Raw genomic sequence first — 21,740 nt, 5'->3', positions numbered from 1 at the left:
TGTGTGTGTGTGTGTGTGTGTGTGTGTGTGTGTGTGTGTGTGTGTGTGTGTGTGTGTGTGTGTGTGTGTGTGTGTGTGTGTGTGTGTGTGTGTGTGTGTGTGTGTGGTGCCAGTGCTTGGGCTTGAACTCCCTCTCCCTCCCCGCCTTTCCTCTCCTCTCTCCCACTCTTCTACCCCCTCTCCCATTCCTCTCCCCCCTCACCTACTCCTCCCCTCTCACCCACTCCTCTCCCCCCTCTCCCCTTCCTCTCCCCCCTCTCCCACTTCTCTTCCCACTCTCCCACTTCTCTTCCCACTCTCCCACTTCTCCCCTTCCCACTTCTCTCCCCTCCTCTCCCCCCTCCCCTTTCCCACTCCTCTCCCATTCCTCTACCCCCTCACCCACTCCTCCCCCCTCCCATTCCTCTCCCCCCTCTCCCATTCCTCTCCCCTCTCACCCACTCCTCTCCCCCCTCCCACTCCTCTCCCCTCTCTCCCTCCTCTATCCCCCTCTCCCACTCCTCTCCCCTCTCCCACTCCTCTCCCCTCTCCCCCTCCTCTCCCTCTTCTTTCCCCCTCACCCACTCCTCTCCCCCCTCCCACTCCTCTCCCCTCTCCCACTCCTCTCTCCCCCTCCCACTCCTCTCCCCTCTCTCCCACTCCTCTCCCCTCTCCCACTCCTCTCCCCCCTCCCCCTCTTCTTTCCCCCTCACCCACTCCTCTCCCCTCTCCCACTCCTCTCCCCCCTCCCACTCCTCTCCCCCTCCCACTCCTCTCCCCCCTCCCACTCCTCTCCCCTCTCCCACTCCTCTCCCCCCTCCCACTCCTCTCCCCTCTCCCACTCCTCTCCCCCTCCCACTCCTCTCCCCCCTCCCACTCCTCTCCCCTCTCACCCACTCCTCTCCCCTCCCACTCCTCTCCCCTCTCCCCCTCCTTTTTCCCCCTCTCCCACTCCTCTCCCCCCTCTCCCACTCCTCTCCCCTCTCACCCACTCCTCTCCCCTCTCCCACTCCTCTCCCCCTTCTCCCACTCTCCCCTCTCCCCCTCTTCTTTCCCCCTCACCCACTCCTCTCCCCTCTCCCACTCCTCTCCCCTCTCCCCTTCCTCTTTCCCCCTCTCCCACTCCTCCCTCTCCCATTTAAGCCACAGCTCCACTTCTGATTGTCGGTAGTTATCTGGAGTCAGGAGTTTCAGGGCGTTCTGCCAGAACCTCTGGTCTTCAGATCTGAGCCTGCTGAGTTCCCAGGATCGTGGGAGTGAGGACTGTCGCCTGGCCCTAAAGACGGTTCCTCAGGGAGGAGGAAGTCTGGGATCCGCCGCGGGATCGACGCCGGCCCGAAAGGAGCAGAGAATCCTGGAACCTCATCCCCTGGGTTCAGCCCTTTCTAAGAAAGGCCTGATTCTGGCCTCAACTCCATACTCCTTAGGCGAGGCTCCGGGAGTCACAGTCGGTCCGCGTCCGCCGGCCCGCTGCGCGCGCTCCCGCCGGCTCCTCAGCGCGCGCTTCCGGCTGCGCGCTCTTCCGGAGGCGGAGGCACGCTCACCTTACGACAACACCCCACGACCCACACGCCGCTCCCGCGAAACCCGAGTCGCCCTGGGCGGACACCTGCGCGAGCCGGAGAGGCGGGGCCTTCCGGGATTGGTTGAGACGTACAGCATCACGAAGCTCCGCCCCTCGTCTCATCGGATGTGGTTTTAGCAGGCACGGCTCAGAGTGGATGACGTTAAGCGAGGAGGTACCTTCCTGGTCTCTGATTGGTGGGAATGCGAGTGGGAATGGCGGGGAGGTAGGGCCTAGGACTTGGGGTTTGTGACAGCTGAGTCCGGCGCCTGGGGAAACCTCCCAGCCTTGAAGCAGGTGAAGATGCGAAAGGTGGTTTTGATCACGGGCGCGAGCAGGTGAGGACTCCAGATTGCAGAGGCTGAGTTTAAGAGCCCACTCGACTCTGCCCCGCCTGACTGGGGGACTCGGGTCCAGATCCTCTATTCGCTGCGTCTCTCGTTCGTGTGTGTGTGTGTGTGTGTGTGTGTGTGTGTGTGTGTGTGTGTGTGCGCGTGCGCATGTCTGTGTGTCTGTGTCTGTGTGTCTGTGTGTCTGTGTGTGTGCATGTGTGCCCTGTTCTTTGGGTGCGTCTAATGCTTTCTATGTTTCAGGTGTGTAAAGAAGGATTGATTGTTTCTTTCACACTTATTGTGATTTGTGCAATTGTGTACATGTATGTCATACTCTTACTGAGAGGGGGAACAAATCTGTTTGAGATTCTGTTTGACTGTATTCAGCTTAAGTCTTGGAAGAGGACTTAGAACCCAGCTTTTCACTGCTATCATTCCAGCTGGTCTGACTGCGCTCTCCATCTACTGGGCATTTTTATAATATCCTTTTGAAATTTATTTAAAGTCTTCCAGAAGTGTATGACTTCCTGCTTCGCTTTTCGGGCTCCCACCTATTATTATTCTTATCTTCTGCTTAGTCATGCTGAGGTCATCCTCTTTCCATCGGTTATTCAATATAGTAGTTGAGGAGATTTGACCTGCCACATTCCTAATCTGTCTTCTGAGACCCTCATCCATCTCTGCATTCCTGGTGTTCTTTGTAATGAGATGGTACCTATAGATGGAGGAGCCCTAGCCAATGAAGAACATAGACAGCAAAGAAAACATGCATACAGATACAGCTAACATGATGTTCTTTTATTTTTAAACACTTTCTGGTGCTATATTGACTCACTTTTATGAAAACATAGTAAGTATAAATAAAATACTTACACAGTATAAATTGAACTTATTTTGGAATGAGAGAAACAAACTGGGTTATCATTCTGTGCAGTGAGTATTAGACTGGGGAATGCCTCATTTTGAATGTTTGAATATTTTCTGTGTGCCTGGTGTCCACTGAAGCTCAAATTGACCAGAAAGAAATACTTTCATTTGGCATCTCAATGAACTACATTCTGGATCCACATTGTCTTCCCAGTGGCATTGGCCTAGCTCTTTGCAAGAGACTGCTGGCTGAAGATGATGAGCTTCACCTATGTCTGGCATGCAGGAACATGGGCAAAGCAGAAGCCGTCTGTGAAGCTCTGTTGGCCTCTTACCCCACCGCTGAAGTCAGCACTGTACAGGTAGATGTCAGCAATTTGAAGTCAGTGATCTGGGCTGCCAAAGAATTAAAGCAAAGGTATGTCTTGTTCACAGATTTTTTTTTCCTCTGTAAATATGTAGTATACCATTTAATAAAATAAGGCAGGATAAGAAAGCCTGAATAAGGAACAAGTACAATATAAGATGTTATTCTAAGCTGGACACTGATGGCTAATGCCTGTAATCCTAGCTACTCAGGAGGCTAAGATCTGAGGCTTGTAGTTTGATGCTAGACCTGGTTGGAAAGTCTCAATTAACCAGCAAAAAAGTGCAAAGTGGAGCTGTGGCTCATGTTATAGAGCGCCAGTACATCTTGTTCTAGTAGACAGGTGAAAGTTGAAAGTGATTTCAGTTTCATCCAGAGTAAAGCAACTGTGTCAATCATTTCATTTTTAAGTATATAGTAAATATATTCTTTTACTGAAGCCAGAACTTAATTTGGAGCTTTGATGCACTATTTATTCCTTGCTAAGTATTTCATCATCATGCCTAGCAAAACAGGTGGCAATCCATACAGGAAAGTTGGTGAACCAGATAATGGAGCGAGCAACCAACAGTAGGTGGAAACATTGTCTTTGTGACACTTGAAGTGATGACCCAATGGTACCACAGCATTTTAAATATTCAGCTTAGTAATCAGCCCCATTTGGTTGTTAATAATTTGTAAGATGATCAAAAAATAATTCTGTGTCATCCATACTGCCAACTATATAATATATTTCAAGGCCAACTTTTAGTATCTAGGGCCTTGTCGTGGGTTCTACAGAGGACACTGTGTGGTGCCTAGAATTCTGGGATGTGTTCTGAATGTGCATGGTGTCTGTGAGCATCATGGAGTCAGGTTCTACTTGTCTTACTAGTTTAAAAGGGACCTACTTAGATAAAGGCTCATGTAGGTTTAACAATGTAAAGGTCCCATAACAGTCTTCTCCAAGAGCCTACTGAGAATACCTTACCCCCTTCAGTGTTACAATTCCACTGTTTTACAGAGAACTTTTTATCATTTCATGATATATAGCCCCAGTCCATGACACTGAATACTTTCCACATAAATCTTTGGTTTTGTCAGATGTCTTAGCATTCAGATTCCAGCACTGATAGATTAGGTTAGGTATGCTAAACATTATGTATAATTTACATATCAATTATGGATAATGTGGATTTTTTAAACTAAAAAAGCATTGCTAGCACCATGGTAGAAGAATTTGTTTATAGGGAAGATTGGACTTCCAAGTCTATGGGAGTGGCCATGGATTAAAAAAAAGATACTAAGATATTTATTGTAGCTAAAGAAAAACTGTTGATTAGTAATGAAGGGCATGTTGCAATTCAGATGTTATTTAGCAAGCAGTGGTCATTGAAATGGGCTCAGAATCTTTTCTGTCCCCAGATTTTTGGCATTCTAGAGAGAGTATACAGTCTTATCTTGGTTATTCTGACTGTCTTATTTTGATGTTTTACTTGCAGGTTTCAAAGATTAGATTATGTATATCTAAATGCTGGGATCATGCCTAATCCACAGCTAAATGTCAAAGCAGTTTTGTCTAGCCTCTTTTCAAGGTAATTTCATTTTGAAAGGAAGATGCTCACTTTTCTGCCAAAAATTTTTGCCTTTGGTGGGCTGAGTTGGGGGATGGAAAGTAAGAGGGTGTTGCAAACGATAATGACATAGGAGGGGATCCAACCATGGTGTGAAGGAAGAGCACTCGCTCATCTTCTGTGCCAAATACACATGATTCCATGGTATTCCATGTCACATGGTCAGATGTTTCAGGATCTCCATTCTGGATACTTGACTGTGCCTGTTAGCAAGAACATTTCTAACTTAGGCAGAGTTCTCAGACTCTAAAACCCAGAAAGGCTGTTTTGGAGCAGTACCTGTCCGTCAGTGCTCTGTCCACTAGGTTGAGGAAGTGTAGGGAAGTAATGTCTACTGCAAGAGTGTCAACACACATTGCTATAGTGGTTTTCAGACATGTTTACCCAAAAGCCAGAGTAAAAAGTAAGTCTTATTATGCAGCCCGACATACTTACCCGACATACTTTTCTTGCTACACTGATACTTTGCCACATTGATACTTTGCTTTACTTTTCTTCCATGGAAACATAAAGACCAAGGACCTATGACATACACCTGTAATCCAGCTAACTTGGGAAGTAGAGGTCAGGAAGATCATGGTTTGAGGCCAACCATGAAAAACTTGTGAGACCCCCCCCCCCATCTCAATCAATAACTGACTGTGATAGTATGTGCATGTCATTCCAGCTACATGGGAGGCTGAGATAGGGAAGATTATGGATCTAGGCCAGCCCAGACCTATAAAAAATTTTCTGATACCCCATCTCAACAGAAAAAAAACTAGGCATAGTGGTATACACTTGTCATTCCAGCTAAATTGGGAAACATGTAGATAGGATTGTGGTCAATGCTGACCTTGGCCAAAAGTGAGACCCTATCTCAAAAATAACCAGAGAGATGGGGCTGGGAAGGTGGCTCAGTGGTAAAGCACTTGCCTTGCGTGCATGAGGCCCTGGGTTCAATTCCTTAGCACCACATAAGCAAAAAGAAAAAAGCCGGAAGTGGCGTTGTGGCTCAAGTGGTAGAGCGCTAGCCTTGAGCTGAAGAGCTGAGGGACAGTGCCCAGGCTCAGAGTTAAGGCCCCAAGACTGGACCCCCCCAAAAAAAACATAGCCAGAGAGAACTGGGCTCTGGTGGCTCCTCCCTGTAATTCTAGTTACTCAGGAAGGAGTCTGAGATCTGAGGATTACAGTTTGAAGCCAGGCAGGAGAGTCTGTTAGATTCATATCGTCAAATAACTATTTAAAAAAAAAAGCAGCATGTGGAGCTCAAGAGGTAGAGTGCTAGCCTTGAGCAAAAAAACCTCAGGGATAGCACCCAGGCCCTGAGTTCAAGCCCTAGGACTAGCATCGAACAACCAACCAGAAAACACTCACACACACACACACACACACACACACACACACACACACACACACACACACACACACACACCACACACTCAGAGCAAAAAGGGTTAGGGTTGTGAACTCAGAGTGATAGATTACCTTACCTACCTAAGTGTGATGACTTGAGTTCAAACCTTAGTACCACCAAAACCAAAACCAAAACAATATACAAATGTTACGCTAGTTTTGGATTACTAAATTGATCTCATAGCAAACCCCTGTATTTAATAATTCCTAATGAGGAATAACCTTAAAAATTCCAGCAGTTAAATATATTTGGTGCAAGTGAAGATTTTTTTTTTCTTACTGGCATAGCTATCAATTCTTTAAGACAGTGCACTGTAATCTGAGTTAGAAGCAGGTAAAGAGAGTGTTGGCAACAGGATATTGAGAGACTTGGGTTTCTTTTGGTATTATAAACTGTCAAGTTTGTAAGTTTATCTGAATTGGGGGAGAAGAGAGTGTTTCATATCTTATTGAATACAATCATCTGGTCGGAGAGCTTAGTCCTCTTTTATTCCTGTCATTATAGAAGCAGTGAAGATAGTGTGTGCATGTGCTGGTGGGGTGGAATTTGAGCTTGGGTTGCAGAGGAAGTGCCTTCAGTGATCAGTTAGAGATGCTTTGAAAAGTGACCCCTCTGTCTTTTGTTTCAGAAATGTAATTCACGTGTTTTCTACAGCTGAAGGCCTGTTGACCCAGCATGACAGAGTCACCGTGGATGGGTTGCAGGAGGTTTTTGAAACCAATGTCTTTGGCCACTTTGTGCTGGTAAAACAACTTTGGGCTTGCTAAACCTATCCTTGGTGCTCTAGTCCTGAGGGTTTGCATGGAGATGTTACAGTAATGTATTGTTCAGTTTCCGCTATGATTCATGCTTTGTATTAGTATGGTCCAGTCCTCAAAGTCAATGACATTGCTGCATTCTTCTTCTTCACTAAACTCCAGACCTTACTCAATTGCTCAATTTTTGCCTCTTGTCCCGTTTTCAGTTCTGGGATTTCATCCAAGACACCACATTACTTTAGTAGTCCAGTCTCCCCAGGCCTTTCTAGGTTTTGACAGTTTTATAGATCTCCCTTGCTTCTGAGGACAGTTTTTAGATTGTTGCTCAGGTATTTTGTAGACTATGCCTCAGGTAGGATTTGCTAAAGTCTGTCTTATTACACTGGGGAATCTGTTTCAGGAAGAGGACAATAGAACTGAAGCACCATTCTCATTTCAGTATACACAGTCATTGATATTCACCTTTGTCCCATAGTTTGAGGTAGTGTTTGTTTGTCTTCTCCATTGTAATTCAGTATACACAGTCATTGATACTCACCTTCGTCCCATAGTTTGAGGTAGTGTTTGTCTTCTCCATTGTAAAGTCATTCCTTTTCTTTCTCCTTTTCCCTCCTGTACTCTTTGTAAAAAAGTTACAGTGCATAGCCCTCACTTATAGGCTTCTGATACACTTCCTTAAAGGTGATTATCTCTGTAAACTATTTGAAATTTTTCTGCAAAGGAGATTTGTCTCTTCTCCATGTTTTAAATATGTATTCAATCATTCTGATATTCATATGGGTAATGGATACATATTTGCTATTTCTGAAGTTGCAAATAATATGCACTTTTTTCAGTTGACATTTCTACCTCTTGGACATACCCCATCATTATTGTTTTCTGCTTTTGTTTTGAGCATTGTCTTGCTTTTAGGCCCTAGATGGTGCTCCAGGCTGATTCTGTATGTTTCCTAACTTAGTTCTGGAGTTAGTTTCTCTAGGGTGATCCAATTACTGTTACTGGAGAATTGTTACTAGAGATCAAGGTCTAGAATTTGTTATTACTGAAATGTCCATTGATTCTAGACCTTCTGGATGAAGAAGATAAGTATATGCAGACTAATCCCCAGGTGTGTGCATATTTATAAGTATTTCACACTAGATGTGAGTTACTCTTGATGTTGCTAACCCTAGTCATTCTAGCCTTCTCCTCTTGCCACACTTGTTTCCTCTCCTTCCATTCACTTACTTATTTCATTTCAGTATATATAGATAATAGTATCAAAATTGTTACTTTATACCCTTTAGTAGATTTTGAACAGTTTTGTATTTTTTTTTCTTGCACTCAGATTCGGGAACTAGAACCTCTCCTGTGTTACAGTGACTGTCCATCTCAGCTCATCTGGACGTCATCACGTAATGCAAAGAAATCAAATTTCAGCCTTGAAGATATCCAGCACAGGAAAGGCCAGGAGCCCTACAGCTCTTCCAAATATGCCACTGACCTTCTGAATGTGGCTCTGAACAGGAACTTCAACCAGAAGGTTCGGCCTGCCTCCATAATAAAGAATTAACAGTGCAGTGTTTTCTGATTTAACTACTGATTTCTTAGAACTAACTATTGTAATGTAGGCTGAGTTGGTGTACATAAAAGCTTTAAGGCACAGATACTTCTTGTCTTTTAGGCATATGTGGTTCGTTTATCATTCTATAATCTTCAGGAACTCTTCTGTCTGCCAATAGAATAACACCACTGACTAGCAACAGCCACTGTTTAAGTACTTGATATTTCAGATGCTATATTCTCTGTATATTTTATATTTGGTACTTTCTCTGTTGTAACTAGGTGGGTCTGATTGTTCCTATTTTCAGATATATGTGTATGTGTGTATGGATGTGTCTACATATATATGTATGTGTGGGTAAGTGTGTTTATCACATGTGAAGGTGCATATTACATGGATAGGCCTTGTGGGTATGTGTCTATGTGTATGAGCAGATATGGGAGATATATGAAGTGTTTGTATACATGTAGATTTATGAGTGTCTTATTCGTACATTGACTGTTATCATAGTGTGGGTTCAGTGTATTGATCCACTTATGAACCTTCTGCTGACATTTTTTCTTTTCTTTTTTTTTTTGGGGGGGGGGGTCCGGTCATGGGGCCTGAACTCTGGGCCTGGGTGCTGTCCCTCAGCTCTTCAGCTCAAGGCTAGCACTCTACCACTTGAGCCACAGTGCCACTTCCGGCTTTTTTCTTTTTGCTTATGTGGTGCTGAGGAATCGAACCCAGAGCCTCATGCATGCAAGGCAAGCGCTCTACCACTGAGCCACCTTCCCAGTCCTGCTGACATTTTTTTCTTCAGTCAGGTAATGAGTGCATTTCTTTTTGAACAATGGTACTCCTCCTGACATTTCTTAAGATAAATGAAAACTTGCTCACGATTATTCTTTTGTATTCTGGAAATTTCCTTCTAAAATGTGAGGGTAAGCTTGTCCTTCCATAAAAAGCTCTGGGATTTTTGGGGCTGGGAAGGTGGCTCAGCGGTAGAGTGCTTGCTTTATATGCATGAGGCCCTGGGTTCAATTTCTCAGCACCCCATAAGCAGAAAAAGCTGGAAGTGGTGCTGTGGCTCAAGTGGTAGAGTACTAGCTTTGAGCTGAAGAGCTGAGGGACAGCGCCCAGGCCCACAGTTCAGGCCCCATGACAGACAAAAAAGGAAAAAAAAGCTCTGGGATATTTTTAGTTAATGTTGCTCTATCCTAAAATATTGGGGTTGTTTTCCAACACTCTGTGACTATTCTGGGCCTAGAGGAAAGAAGAAATGTAGAAAGATCTACATTAGAGGATTTCTGCTGAAGCCTTCTATTGTTGGAATCCTAGTCAGGTTCTGTATTGCTGCCCTGGAGATTTTAATCATGCAGCAATGGTCCCCCAGGCAATCCATATGCATTCTCAGGATGAACACAATTTTAATATGAATTACCAATTCATATAAATTCTTGAGATTCCCAAGAATTCTCAGTTTATTCCCATGTAATAAGCATGTGGAGAAACTACAATCTTGGCTAAGACTATTTATTTATTTTGCTTAATCAACATGTTGAAACTCCTGGATTTTAGTTCAAAGACTAACCATTTAGGGCAAAATAGTTCCTAACTGCTCCTAGAGATGTCTTAGTATAAGATTTTTTTAAAAGCTATCTTTGGTGCAAGATATATTATTCTCCTGGACAGAACATTTGAGCTATAATGATGAATCTTGTCTCTTGACTTTTGCTCAGATGATTATTGATTTTCTTGATCCTGACAAAGATAAGCTGTGTCTGGGACTTTCCAGGTTCTGCAGTCCTAATTAATGGAAGGAAACCTTCCATATTTTGTGGGCTAGGTGATTTTTGTCCATCTGTGTTGTACCAGCACTTCCTACTTCCTATTTAAAGGAAAAGAATGAGATTAAAAATAAAGATATAAGTTAAAGTATAAAAAGCAATAGAAAATGGAGCAAAAAGTATACTAACTAAAATAGTAAAAGTTTAGGGCTGACTGCACGTGACCTAGAGCCCTTCTTGTTAACATAAGCTCAGTTAGGTAGGGCTCTCTTCCTAGAACAGAACTTTCTAAAATGATGAATCCAAGATTAAGGATCTGATTTACAGATCTTCTAATAATAGACGTTTGTTCCCTTTCTACACTAGGAAAATCCATCTCAGGAGAGAGGTATGGGTCTTTTGTACCTACAGGGAAACCACATGTACTCTAAGCTTAGCTATCCATATTTACTAGATTGGAAACTTTTTGAATGCAAAGATTGTATTCGGAGTATTTTTATCTTAAGTGCTTATTAGGATTCATAAATTGATCTTCCATTAATCTAACAGCAAGTAAAACCTAGGTATCCGAGTCTCACTTCCTCCTTCCCCCAGCTTTAAGATTGGCTGTTCTTTATAAAATAAGTTTCTTGAGAATAGAGACTTTATCTTACTGATTTTTATATCCTCTTCCTGGGTTATCAGCACATGATTTTTTTAAGCATTCATTTTCTCTATACTGTATAGCTTTTAAAAATATTTTTTGGTTGTACAAGAGGGTTACAATTTAATATTTCATCTAAGTATCCAATCAGCACATTATTCTTAAGCTAAAATAGTCTACTCTATTTTAAGGATACCTCAAAGCATAAATTCTTGGCTTTCTGGCTTATATGTGTGTATCTTTTATATTAACGTATATAGTTAAACAGAGATAATACACGTGAAATTAAAATCTTACTATGTCCCCTTCCTGCTCCCAGGGTCTATATTCTAGTGTGGTGTGCCCAGGAACAGTAATGACCAATCTAACTTATGGAATTCTACCCCCCTTTGTGTGGACACTGTTGCTGCCAATAATATGGATGGTGAGTAATGAATACTTTTTTTAATAGTTGAGAAATGATTAAGGAAATCAAACCAGGAGATGGCAGATTTCGACTTGAACTTTTGGATGTTACTTTATGTAGTCTGTTCCATACTCCCTTGGTGTTAATGTTATTCTAGTACCTAAGTAGCTGCTTCTCTTGAAAATGAGCTTTTAGTCATGCACTACAGATTCCAGGAGTTGCATACTCATTTAATTTTGGGGAAGCTACATTAAGAAATGTTAAGCTGGATTTCTTTGAGATTTCAGTATGGTCCTGTTCATTAAATGTTCTCAAGGACAGGATGATTGTACATTGTATGACCTAGAACTGTATTTCATTTGTTTCTTTTGTTGTTTTAAACATCTCACCAGTTCACTGTTTCTTCAGCACACATTGGAAAATGCTTTTGTTAGAAAATGTATCTCCTATTAAGTGCCAGAAAGAAAGTTTTCTCCATTATGAAAGGCATAGGAAAAATATCAGAAATAAAGATGTTTTATGCTGAAAGTATTTGACTGGTAGAGGTAGAAATGAAGTGAACTTTTTGATACTCAGAAATCCTAGTTTATCATTAGAAATGTGAGTTTTTTCATTAAGATGTAAGTGGATAGTTCTTTTGTGACTGTTTTAAACTACTTCAAAATGTCTGTTCTTTTCCTCAGCTTCGCTTTTTTGCAAACGCTTTCACTTTGACACCATACAACGGAGCGGAAGCACTGGTAAGTTACTAAAGAGTTTAAAGCTTCTCTAATGGTTTAGTGGATATGAACTCTTAAGTTTACTGAAAAGGTTAAAAAAACAACAAGCTCTGTGGGTTATTACAGTTCTGTCTGGGACTGAGGTAGATCATCAGCCTAGATGCAAAGATGAGGAATTAATTTTGAAAGTTTGACATCTATCATGGTATTGGTTACCATGATTATATAAGCAAGATATACCGGCAACTGGGGGACAGACAGCACTGGATGGAGAGACAAAGCAAGATGATGGCAATGAGTGAGTGATTTCCTTTGGAGGAAGAGTGCCTTGTGGGACAAGAGTAGGAGCAACAATCTCTTATTTCATTACATGAAGTTCCCTTATCCTTTATTAGAAAAACTGGATTTCCTTAGGTCACACATAGCAATGGGTTGCTTGTATTTCCATATCAATGGCAAACATTACTCTATGAATTTCAGTCCCCCTTTCTCCTGCATTAAAGTGAGTAGTTTCAAGCTGAAAGGGCCAAAGCCTTATAGACAACCTCCAAGAATAGGTCACAATTGGTATCCAAGATAAAACTCATCATCTGTCCTTGACAGAATCTGGTTGAATTGCAGTTGGGTTAAAGTCAGTTCTTTTTGTGTTCCCTCCTTCCTTTGAGCTCCTTCAGGATTTTTTGCTCATCATCCTGGGAACTTGAGGGTCTTGTGTTATAATGTCAAGTTTAGTAGAATCTTAAATTTGGACTGAGTTTAATTTAACTGAGGAAAATAAGAAGGGATTGGCTTGGAGCTCTTGCTTTGGTAGGTATCACAGAATCAAAGGTATTTCCTGTAGGACTGGCTGTAGAAGTTAAGTGCTTTTAGAATATATTTTAATTGCTTCTTAATATAATCCATAGAAGTATTAATTTGTAGTCCTTTAGAGGAATATTCATTCTGCATATCTGTGGCACTGAAATCAAGTCTGAAGGTCAAGACTGTTCAGGGTCAGTGTGGGGGGATATTTGGAAGATGAAAATATATGACTAGCATTATGTTCAGAAGAAACAAGAATCCATAAATCAGGTAAGCAGGCATCATGTAAGGAGTAATCAGAAAGGAGGGCTAGTGAGGGGCAGGAGAGACTTTTGCTTACTGAGTGGGATTGATCTGGCCTCGGCAGAGGCTGGATTTGAATAGAGTGGGCAGCGTGACTATCATGTTCAAAAAGAAATCATTGTAACCTGGATGTAATTTCCTAAAATGTAGATGGGTAGGAAGCTCTTACCTTAATACCAATCATCTAGGGGTGGTTGTGGGTGCTGGTAGGTATGGGTGCTGATTTAAGCACTCAATATGAGGAAGATCAGTCTCTTTCAGTCTCTGGTGCAGTCTCCTTAAAAGGAGAGCTTGAACTTGACCATGAGACACCTAAAGCATATTGTTTAAAAGGGAAGGTGCTAGAAGAGTGGAAGAAAATAGAAAGCTTAGAAATGGCCCACAAATGTGTCTGATGAAGATGACTTTCCAAAATCAGAGCGATGAGTTGTTGAGTAAATGTTTTCAAAAGGTAGATTGAGATCTTTTCTTACATGAAAATAATGTTACAGATGAGTTAAGAGATTAAATATAAAATAACAAGAAGGAAATATGAGGCAGTAACTAGTTTCATTGTAGAAACAGTAAAAAACTGAATATTTCAACTAAAAATTTTAAAATTTGTATGTTCCAAAATCCCTACTCTAAATAAAACTCTCAGACTAACAACTGAGTGCAAAAAAAAAAATATCTGTCACTCATATTCTAGATAAAAGGCTAAGTGTTTTAATAGGTAAGGAGTTTCAGCAGATTAGAAAAACCTACCTATTGAGGTGATGAGCAAAGGACACAATGTTTCTGAACTGTTGCAATAATATGAAAAGATGCTAAAGCTGACTCAGATGAAGAGAAATGTAAATTGAATGTGTAATTATGCTAACCTTGATGGCTCCTATCTGTAATTCCAGCTATTTTGGAGGCTGAGATAGAAGGATTGCAGTTGGTGGGCCAAGAAAAATAAAAGTTAGTGAGACTTTATCTCAAAGAGCAAATCAGTCATGGAGGTTCCTATCTATAATCCCAGTTACATGGGAGGCAGAGGTAAGAGGTCACAATCTGAGGCTGGCCTCTGGCAAAAGCAAGACCTTTCCTGAAAAATAAAGCAAAAGCATTTGAGGATATAGCTCAAGAGGTAGAGTGCCTGCCTATCAAATCCCAGAACTAGCAGAAAAAAAGAAACTTTTTAATAAAAAGTTTTTTTTTTAAACTCAGATTAGCAAAGATTAGGACATTGGACAATGCAATGTATTTGCAAAGGTATGTGGAAATGAGAACTTTTCTACATTGTCAGGAGCAAAGTAAGTTACTATAGCTTCATCAAGAGCTCCCTCTTGATGGCTAATCAGAATATTAAGTCCGCATGCTGTTCACCCAGCAGATCCACTTTGGGTATTTGGTTTACAGATACAGTCAACATTTCACCAATAGAATTTTGTGGAGTAGAATTTGCAACAAGCAAAGAACGGAAACAGCCTGTTTGTCTTTAGTTAGGAATAGAGTATGGTAAGCTTTTGGAAAGAATGAAACTGCTCTGCATACATTAATTTGCAAATGTTTCGAATGCTTTCTTTTGACTAAGAGAAAGTGATGAATGCTCTTAAATGAATAGATTTTCTCTGCACAATACACAATTTACCACTAAAAGTGGTTGCTTCTAGAAGGGGAACCCAGATGATTGGAAAGTTGGAAAGAGAGGAAAATGTTTTATTTCATGTACATCTTTTGAATGCTGGACAGGCAATTCCCATTATTGCATCAGTGAGTGACTTATACTTATTGTGGCATGAACTGAGATTGTCCCCACATTAGTAGTGTATATGCCATGAAATGTGTATGGCAATCAAAGGAAGAAACAGCTAAAGTGTGATGATTCTCTTACTTTCCTTCTTTCTCTGGGTTATCATAGTGATTCATGAAAGTATCCTGGTTACCTGAGGATTTTCAGAAGAATATTTAGGACTTATTTGAGGGACCCTGCTAGGTGCTAGGTACTGGTTGCTAATACCCAACCAGCCTCACTCCCCTGGAGCAGAAGAAACACATCATTGATACATTCTTCCTTTCCAGGTATGGATGTTCCACCAAAAACCCGAGTCTCTCAATCCTCTGACCAAATACATGAGTGCTACCACAGGTTTTGGAAACAATTATGTCACCATGCAGAAGGTAACGGTGCTCACACTGTTCCACTTGGGTCTTTACTCTGTTCACAGGCATCACGATGGCCTATTTTCATTTCTTTTTTTTTTTTTTTAATCTTTTTTAAAATTTCAAGGTTGTGTACAGAGGGGTTTCAGTTACATAAGTAAGATAATAAGTACATTTCTTGTCAAACTTGTCACCCCTTCCTTTGTTCTTCTCCTATTTTCCCTATCCCCCAACCCGCCCCAAATTGTACAGATCATCTCCAGCCTATTGTCTTGTGAATATTGCTGTTGCATTGGTTTCCCGCTTGTCCTTTGTCTCACCATTCTGTTGTTCCCCTTCCCCTCCCTAATGCAAATAAACATATATACAATACCAGGATACCCAAATCAAATACAGTGACAACAGGGGATATACCATAGGAGGAAGAACATACGAAAGAAACAAAAAAATCACATAGTATATCAAAAACAACAACAAAGAAAAACCTGTGTCCATGTCTTGGAGTTCGTTTCGCTTAGCATCATCTTATGTGGTCATACTCTGTTCACAGGCATCCCAATGGCTCATCTTCATTTCTTATTGGTTGTTTTTTATTCCCGGCCTCTGAGCTTTCCAAATCTCATTCTCTCACCTGAACTGTCTGCCCCTTTCTGGGTCTGACTGGCTTCTGTCCTCCTTCAGATCTCAGCTTACTCCCAGCATTCTGTAACTCTTTAGACTAGATCAGATGCTTCCCTTGTGGGTACATGTCCTATGTAGCAGTCCCCTTTGGGTTCTTTTGTCAGCCTGTAAGCTCTGTGAGGAGAAGAACTGCTCCTCTCCCCTCCCTCTACACTGCCATATGCCTAGGGGCACTCAGTAAACACATTGCTAATTGAGGGAAATATGGAGTCTCTTTCTATGTGAAGTTAATTTCCCTTTCAGTATTCAGATTATTTGGGGTAGTTATCAGCTTTATCGATTAATGTTTGATAAGACAGGGTGTAGAGTCCAGGGGAAAAAATCATACAAATACTGCATTTTTTTTTAGATTCTGTATAATCTTCTAAAAAGAAAAACAGTCACACATTGGGGCATGAGGAAAATGTAATTCTCAAATATAAGACCTATTTTGTACTTTTATTCTAAGTGGGTTTACTTTGGCCTCACCTTTTTCTCTGCCTAGTTTGCAAGGAGGCATTAGCAGAAATCAGAATTGGATTGAAGCAAATAAGACATCCCAGCTAAATGACGATGAGCAGCGGGGGCTGCTACACCAATAGCAGGAGATCTAAGAAGTGTCATATACATTGATTCTGAGACTATTTATTTATTAAAAATGAACCATCCATGATTTTTGAAATCTGCCCTTTGGGATACTAGTTTCCTGCAAGCATTTGTAAGATGCTCCAGATGAGTAAATTTGAGGAATGATTCATATTATGCTCCCACTTTTCCATAATTGCACAATTCATCAGCTCAGTAAAGGCTCTGAAAAGTTAAGAAATTGAGATTGAGTGTTGTGGGGCATACCTGTCATCCTAGCACTCAGGAGAGCCGAGACAGAAGAATCATGAGTCCAAGGCTAGCCTGAGCAAACTAAGTGAGAAGAGAAAAAGACAGAGAGAGATTAGGAGTAACTTGTTTAGTACTGATATTCCCAAAATTCTTCTTTGTGAATTTTTTCCTCTCAAGTTGTACCTAACACTTTAACACCCCAAATTGTACATTTTGTAAATAATAAGCTTACTTTCAGGCTCTAAGAGCTTATATGAATGTACTGTCTAGTAACTAAGAAGGACCAATTTATTTATCAATGGGAGGAAATGTTTAATTCTACAAACCACAATATTTCCTTGTCATTCTGTGAAGTTCATTGAAGAAAACATTCTAATCTTTGCTTAGTTTTGAGCAGTTGGATTTCTCCTCGGCTAAAAGATAGAATTGAGTTTCAATATGGAAAAATGCTACTGTAATCGAATAGAGATAGCAACTATAAAATATTTTTTAAAAAGCGTCTTTGTGGAAGTGGTGCTATAGCTCAAGCGGTAGAGCGCTCGCCTTGAGCTGAAAAGCTGAGGGACAACGCTCAGGCCCAGAGTTCAAGCCCCACCACCAACAAAAAAAAACAAAAAAACAAAAAAAACCCCAGCAAAACAAAACAAAACAAAAAAAGCGTCTTTGTTACCTTTTCAGTTTTGTCAAGGAGCCTGTTTTTGAAATTTAGGCTGTGTTGTTGTGGAGAAAAGATCTCAGTGTTTTTTATAGGTAGGGAGAGTTTGCTTCTCCTATGAGTTAAAATGAAATTTTCTGCTTGAAACACAAGATTATACAATAATAGTGAATTAAACAAGATAGAATCTTGTTTTCTTGCATGTGAAAGCAGGTATGTAGTCTCTGTTCCTTCCTATAGGTATACTGTTGGTTTTGTTGTCTTTGTAGTCATCACTATTTTTGCTTCTTTTCCAGATGGACATAGATGAAGACATGGCACAAATATTTTACCAAAACTTACTGGAACTAGAAAAATGTGTGAAGGACACCTTTAGAAAAGCAGATTGCCAGAGATGAAGCACTGAGCACTTCCAAATGCATTCCAGGGCATGTGGCTCTGCGTGTGGCATTTGTACAACAGGGTACTATGATCTCCCTTCCTTCCAGAATTATCTCCAGGACTTGATGTGTGCATGTGTGTTTGTATGTGCACATGAGAGAAAGATCGGGGAAATGCTCCCCAGAATGGTGTTATTCACCCAGGAGAATGTTTGTTTATATTGTTCTGCCAAGTGGGATGCATACTAGAGTTCATCTTTAGTAATTATGACACAGGCACACCTGAGAACCACTTTTGATCTGCCCTGGCAGGACAGGGGACTGCTCACTCTCTGAGCAGTACTTTCAGCTATATCTCTTTCCTGATGAGCAATATTTCCCCCCATGGTCTTCTGCTTTATTTCCTTTTCCAAGCTGCTTCTAAAAAAATCCTTAAGATTGGCAGAAACTAAACAATGGTAACGTGGCCAGTACTCATGTGATTAATCACAGAAAGAAAACGTGTGTCTCTCAATTACTTGAATTATTATTCTTAAGAGTATTTTTTATTGCTGTTGGCTCAGTGTATGCCAACCCTGGGCTCAGTTCTCCACATTTTCAGGTTTGTTCACTAGGGATCAACTCATTTTCATGCTCAGGATTTTTATAGCTATCAACTTGTAGCATAAAATTATTCACTCACATGAAGTTTCAACAGAAGTTTCTAAATGAATAACTGTTAGTCATAGATCTGCTGGTATAAGGGGCACTATGATAGTAGAAAAGAAGTGATTAAATTAATTTATATGTGATAATTAAGCAAAACTAAGACTTAAAAGGGCCACAGCCCAGTTTCATTGATCACCTAAACAGTATGTTAAAATGCGTACATGTTTTCTTTTTCTGTCAATGATATCAACATAACACCTGAAATGTAATAAAGTTAGTATGTTTTTGAATGACTAAATACAAATGAGCAATGTCACATAATTTCCCCCACAAGTTAAGTGGGAAATGTTTTAACTACAGGTTCTCTAATTCTGTTGAATTTTTTTCTTTATGAAGCTAGACATTCTACAAGTGGAGAAGAGGGCTATACCCGTGGGACCCCTGGGTCTTTTGAGAGGGAAATGAAGCTGAGAGGGGGCCTGTTTTTCACGCTCCTATTTGCTCCACCCAAGCCCCTCAACCACTGTGATCCCCATTCTTCTGCAAAGAAGAATGGTATTTGTCTCTCTGCTTCTCTACTCATGGGTATGGAGAGATAAGATAATGCAATAATGTACATCCATGAATGAATAGCTTTTGTCCAAAGAATAATGATGATCTTATTTTGCTTAGAGATTAGTAGGACAGGATGTCCTAGTTCAGGTGCTGCAGTGTAATAATGAAAGGCACTGAGTGACCACCTGACTGAGGCTAAAATAAAATCTTTAGACAGAAGTTTTAGCCTTTAATCTTAGTGATTTCACCTCTTTAACAAAAAGCCAACAAAACAACTGCGAGAAGGTATACTTGATAGCACAAGTGAGATAAACAAAAGCAATCGTGATAAAAGAAATTTGGAACATTCAGGTAAGTTTTAAATATTTGCTTTGCACAACAATAATAAAAAAGGACAAGTTTCAAGAAAAAGAAGGACAGAAATATGGGAAGTGGGAGAATTGATTAGAATTGAGGCATTCTCAGTGTTCTTCAGAAGGAAGGTACATATTGATTAAACTTAGACATTAACATTCATGATGTAGTTGCTGTTTTTTTTTTTGTCGGTCGTGGGACTTGAACTCTGGGCTTGAGCACTGTCCCTCAGCTCTTCAGCTCAAGGCTAGGGCTCTACCATTTGAGCTACAGCGCCACTTCTGGTTTTCTGGTAGTTAATTGGAGATAAGAGTTTCATGGACTTTCATGCCTGGGCTGGCTTTGAACCATGATCCTCAGATCTCAGCCTCCTGAGTAGCTAGGATTACTGGCGTGAGCCACCGGCATCCGGTGCTACTAACTTTTTAATGATAACCTTGCAGAAACAAAACATTTCCTAGACCAGTAGAAGTTAAAATAAGAATAAGGAAAATCCCTGCCACCTAAATTAGAATGGAAGGAAGGTGTAGTGGTACATACATATAATCCTAGCACTCAAGAGGCTGAGGCCAAAGGGTCACAAGTTCCAGGCCAGCTTGAACTATATAGTGAGACTTTGTCTCAGAATTAAAAACAAAAAATGAAAAGGAGGAAGAGGATATTGAAGACAAAACATTCCCAAGTTAGATTTAAGAAATATATTTGAATAGATCAACTTGAATATAATTGGAAGAAAAAGGTTGGTAAAGATAAATCACCAGAGTTAGTTAAAAAAAAATCCTAACAATAACAGTTATTCTGGGTGCCAGCTTATAAGTTTGCGAGACTCCATCTCCAATTAAACAGCCAAACTGAAAGTGTGGCTTAAACGGTAGAGTGCAAATAACTAAAAAGAACAGCAACAAAAGCCCTACTGAAGCTGGGCTGGTGGCTCATGCCTGTAATCCTAGCTGCTCAGTTTGCTGAGATCTGAGGATTGCAGTTCAAAGCCAGGCCCAGTAAAAAAGTCTGTGAGACTTATCTCCAATTAACTACAGAAAACTGGAAGTGGAGCTGTGACTCAAAAGTGGTAAAATAGCTTAGGGACAGTGCTCAGGCCCATTGAGTTCAAGCCCCACAACTGACAAAACAAAATACCCTCCCCCTCCACAAATCCCACAAAAACCTACTGAAATATGTAAACATAAAGATTAAGAAAGAGACCCAATAATTGTATGACCTATTGTCCAAGAATAGGATTGTTATGTCTAGATTGTGCTTTCTGGACATCCAGAAACTACACCACCTACATCAACTAAGTAAAAAATCAAAGAGGAGACATTGAGATGATTGAAAGCTCAAATAGAAGCCTTGGACTAAATGATGGGATCATTGACAACCAACTATCCCACACAAAACACATTTTAACAGTTGGAATGATTTCTTTGGCCATTCTGAGCCTGTCCTTTCCTGTCCCTTTCCACAGTTCATGCACCCAGTTGTTCAAAGGTTGCAGCAACCTGAAAACAACTGCAGTTGAAAGGTGCCAGACGTTTGGAAATAAAAGCAAATAGGCCTTTGTTCCAGCCTCCCCAGGACTCACAGGCCAGCCCTGGCTGTAATTCCCAAGTTGTAATGAGATTCAATCCTTCAAGATCCAGACCTTTTCTTCATGTTGGAAGATGAACTCTGCAGGACAGCCACCTGCTAAAGCTCCCACTCACGTTCTTTCTTTCATGGCACTCTGAGCTGGGGACCCATGGATCAGGCCCCAGGATCAGACTGTTCTTCCCAGGGTTAGGGCTGGCAAACATTGATCTCCTGTCCTCAACAAAGAAAGAGTAAGAGAAAGATAAAGGCTAGGGTCTTCCCAAACAATAACCGTTTCTGTATTATCCACAAATTTGAATTTCAAATAATCTCATAGATTGGTTTTGAATTTGTAATTTTCTTCATTCAAATTAATAAACATTTACATACTGTATTCACCCATTTTCTGTGGTCCATCATTCACCTACCACAGGGTAGGTGAATTACAAAGAAAGGAAGTTTTCCTGGAGGTATAGCTGAAGCCAAATAGATTGTTATTAGCAATGTAATATTTGGAACCACTGGCTAGAAACTTGGGCAACAAATATCAGATCCTTCTTCATTGCAGTAATAGGCAACATTTAAAATCTCCCCTGGTATCTTCATTCAGAGTTACTTTCATGAATTGCCTTTGTATGTCCTGTGGCATAGTTGGTCTTAAGACACAGAGGTGCTTTCATGATTGCCTTTGTATGTCCTGTGGCATAGTTGGTCTTAAGACACAGAGGTGATCCTGGCTTATTTGGGGGTGGCACCCAATGAGGCTTTCAAAGTAGAAGGTGTGGAGCCACATCAGAGAAGTTAGAAGCCACAGCAGGAGCTCTTCTCTGGACCCTGAAGAACAACCTACCATATTATGGAAAGGACCACAATAGAATGAGCATGGTCTCCGAAG

At 41.1% G+C, this 21,740-nt stretch overlaps 1 protein-coding gene across 1 annotated transcript; it reads left to right on the top strand.

Annotated features, from left to right (window-relative positions):
* Positions 1–1,695: 1,695 nt before the first annotated feature.
* Hsd17b7 (hydroxysteroid 17-beta dehydrogenase 7) lies at positions 1,696–18,671 on the top strand. Its single transcript, XM_070034202.1, has 9 exons — positions 1,696–1,881; positions 2,957–3,160; positions 4,591–4,683; positions 6,747–6,861; positions 8,204–8,398; positions 11,151–11,255; positions 11,921–11,977; positions 15,107–15,205; positions 17,636–18,671. The coding sequence occupies exons 1-9, from the start codon at positions 1,847–1,849 to the stop codon at positions 17,735–17,737; spliced, it is 1,005 nt and encodes a 334-aa protein (XP_069890303.1). The 5' UTR covers positions 1,696–1,846; the 3' UTR covers positions 17,738–18,671.
* Positions 18,672–21,740: the final 3,069 nt, after the last annotated feature.

This window comes from Dipodomys merriami, unplaced genomic scaffold (genome assembly GCF_024711535.1).
Source record: "Dipodomys merriami isolate MVZ:Mamm:240054 unplaced genomic scaffold, mDipMer1.0.p SCAF_24, whole genome shotgun sequence".
NCBI lineage: Eukaryota > Metazoa > Chordata > Mammalia > Rodentia > Heteromyidae > Dipodomys > Dipodomys merriami.
This window is presented reverse-complemented; position numbering and strand designations above follow the sequence as displayed.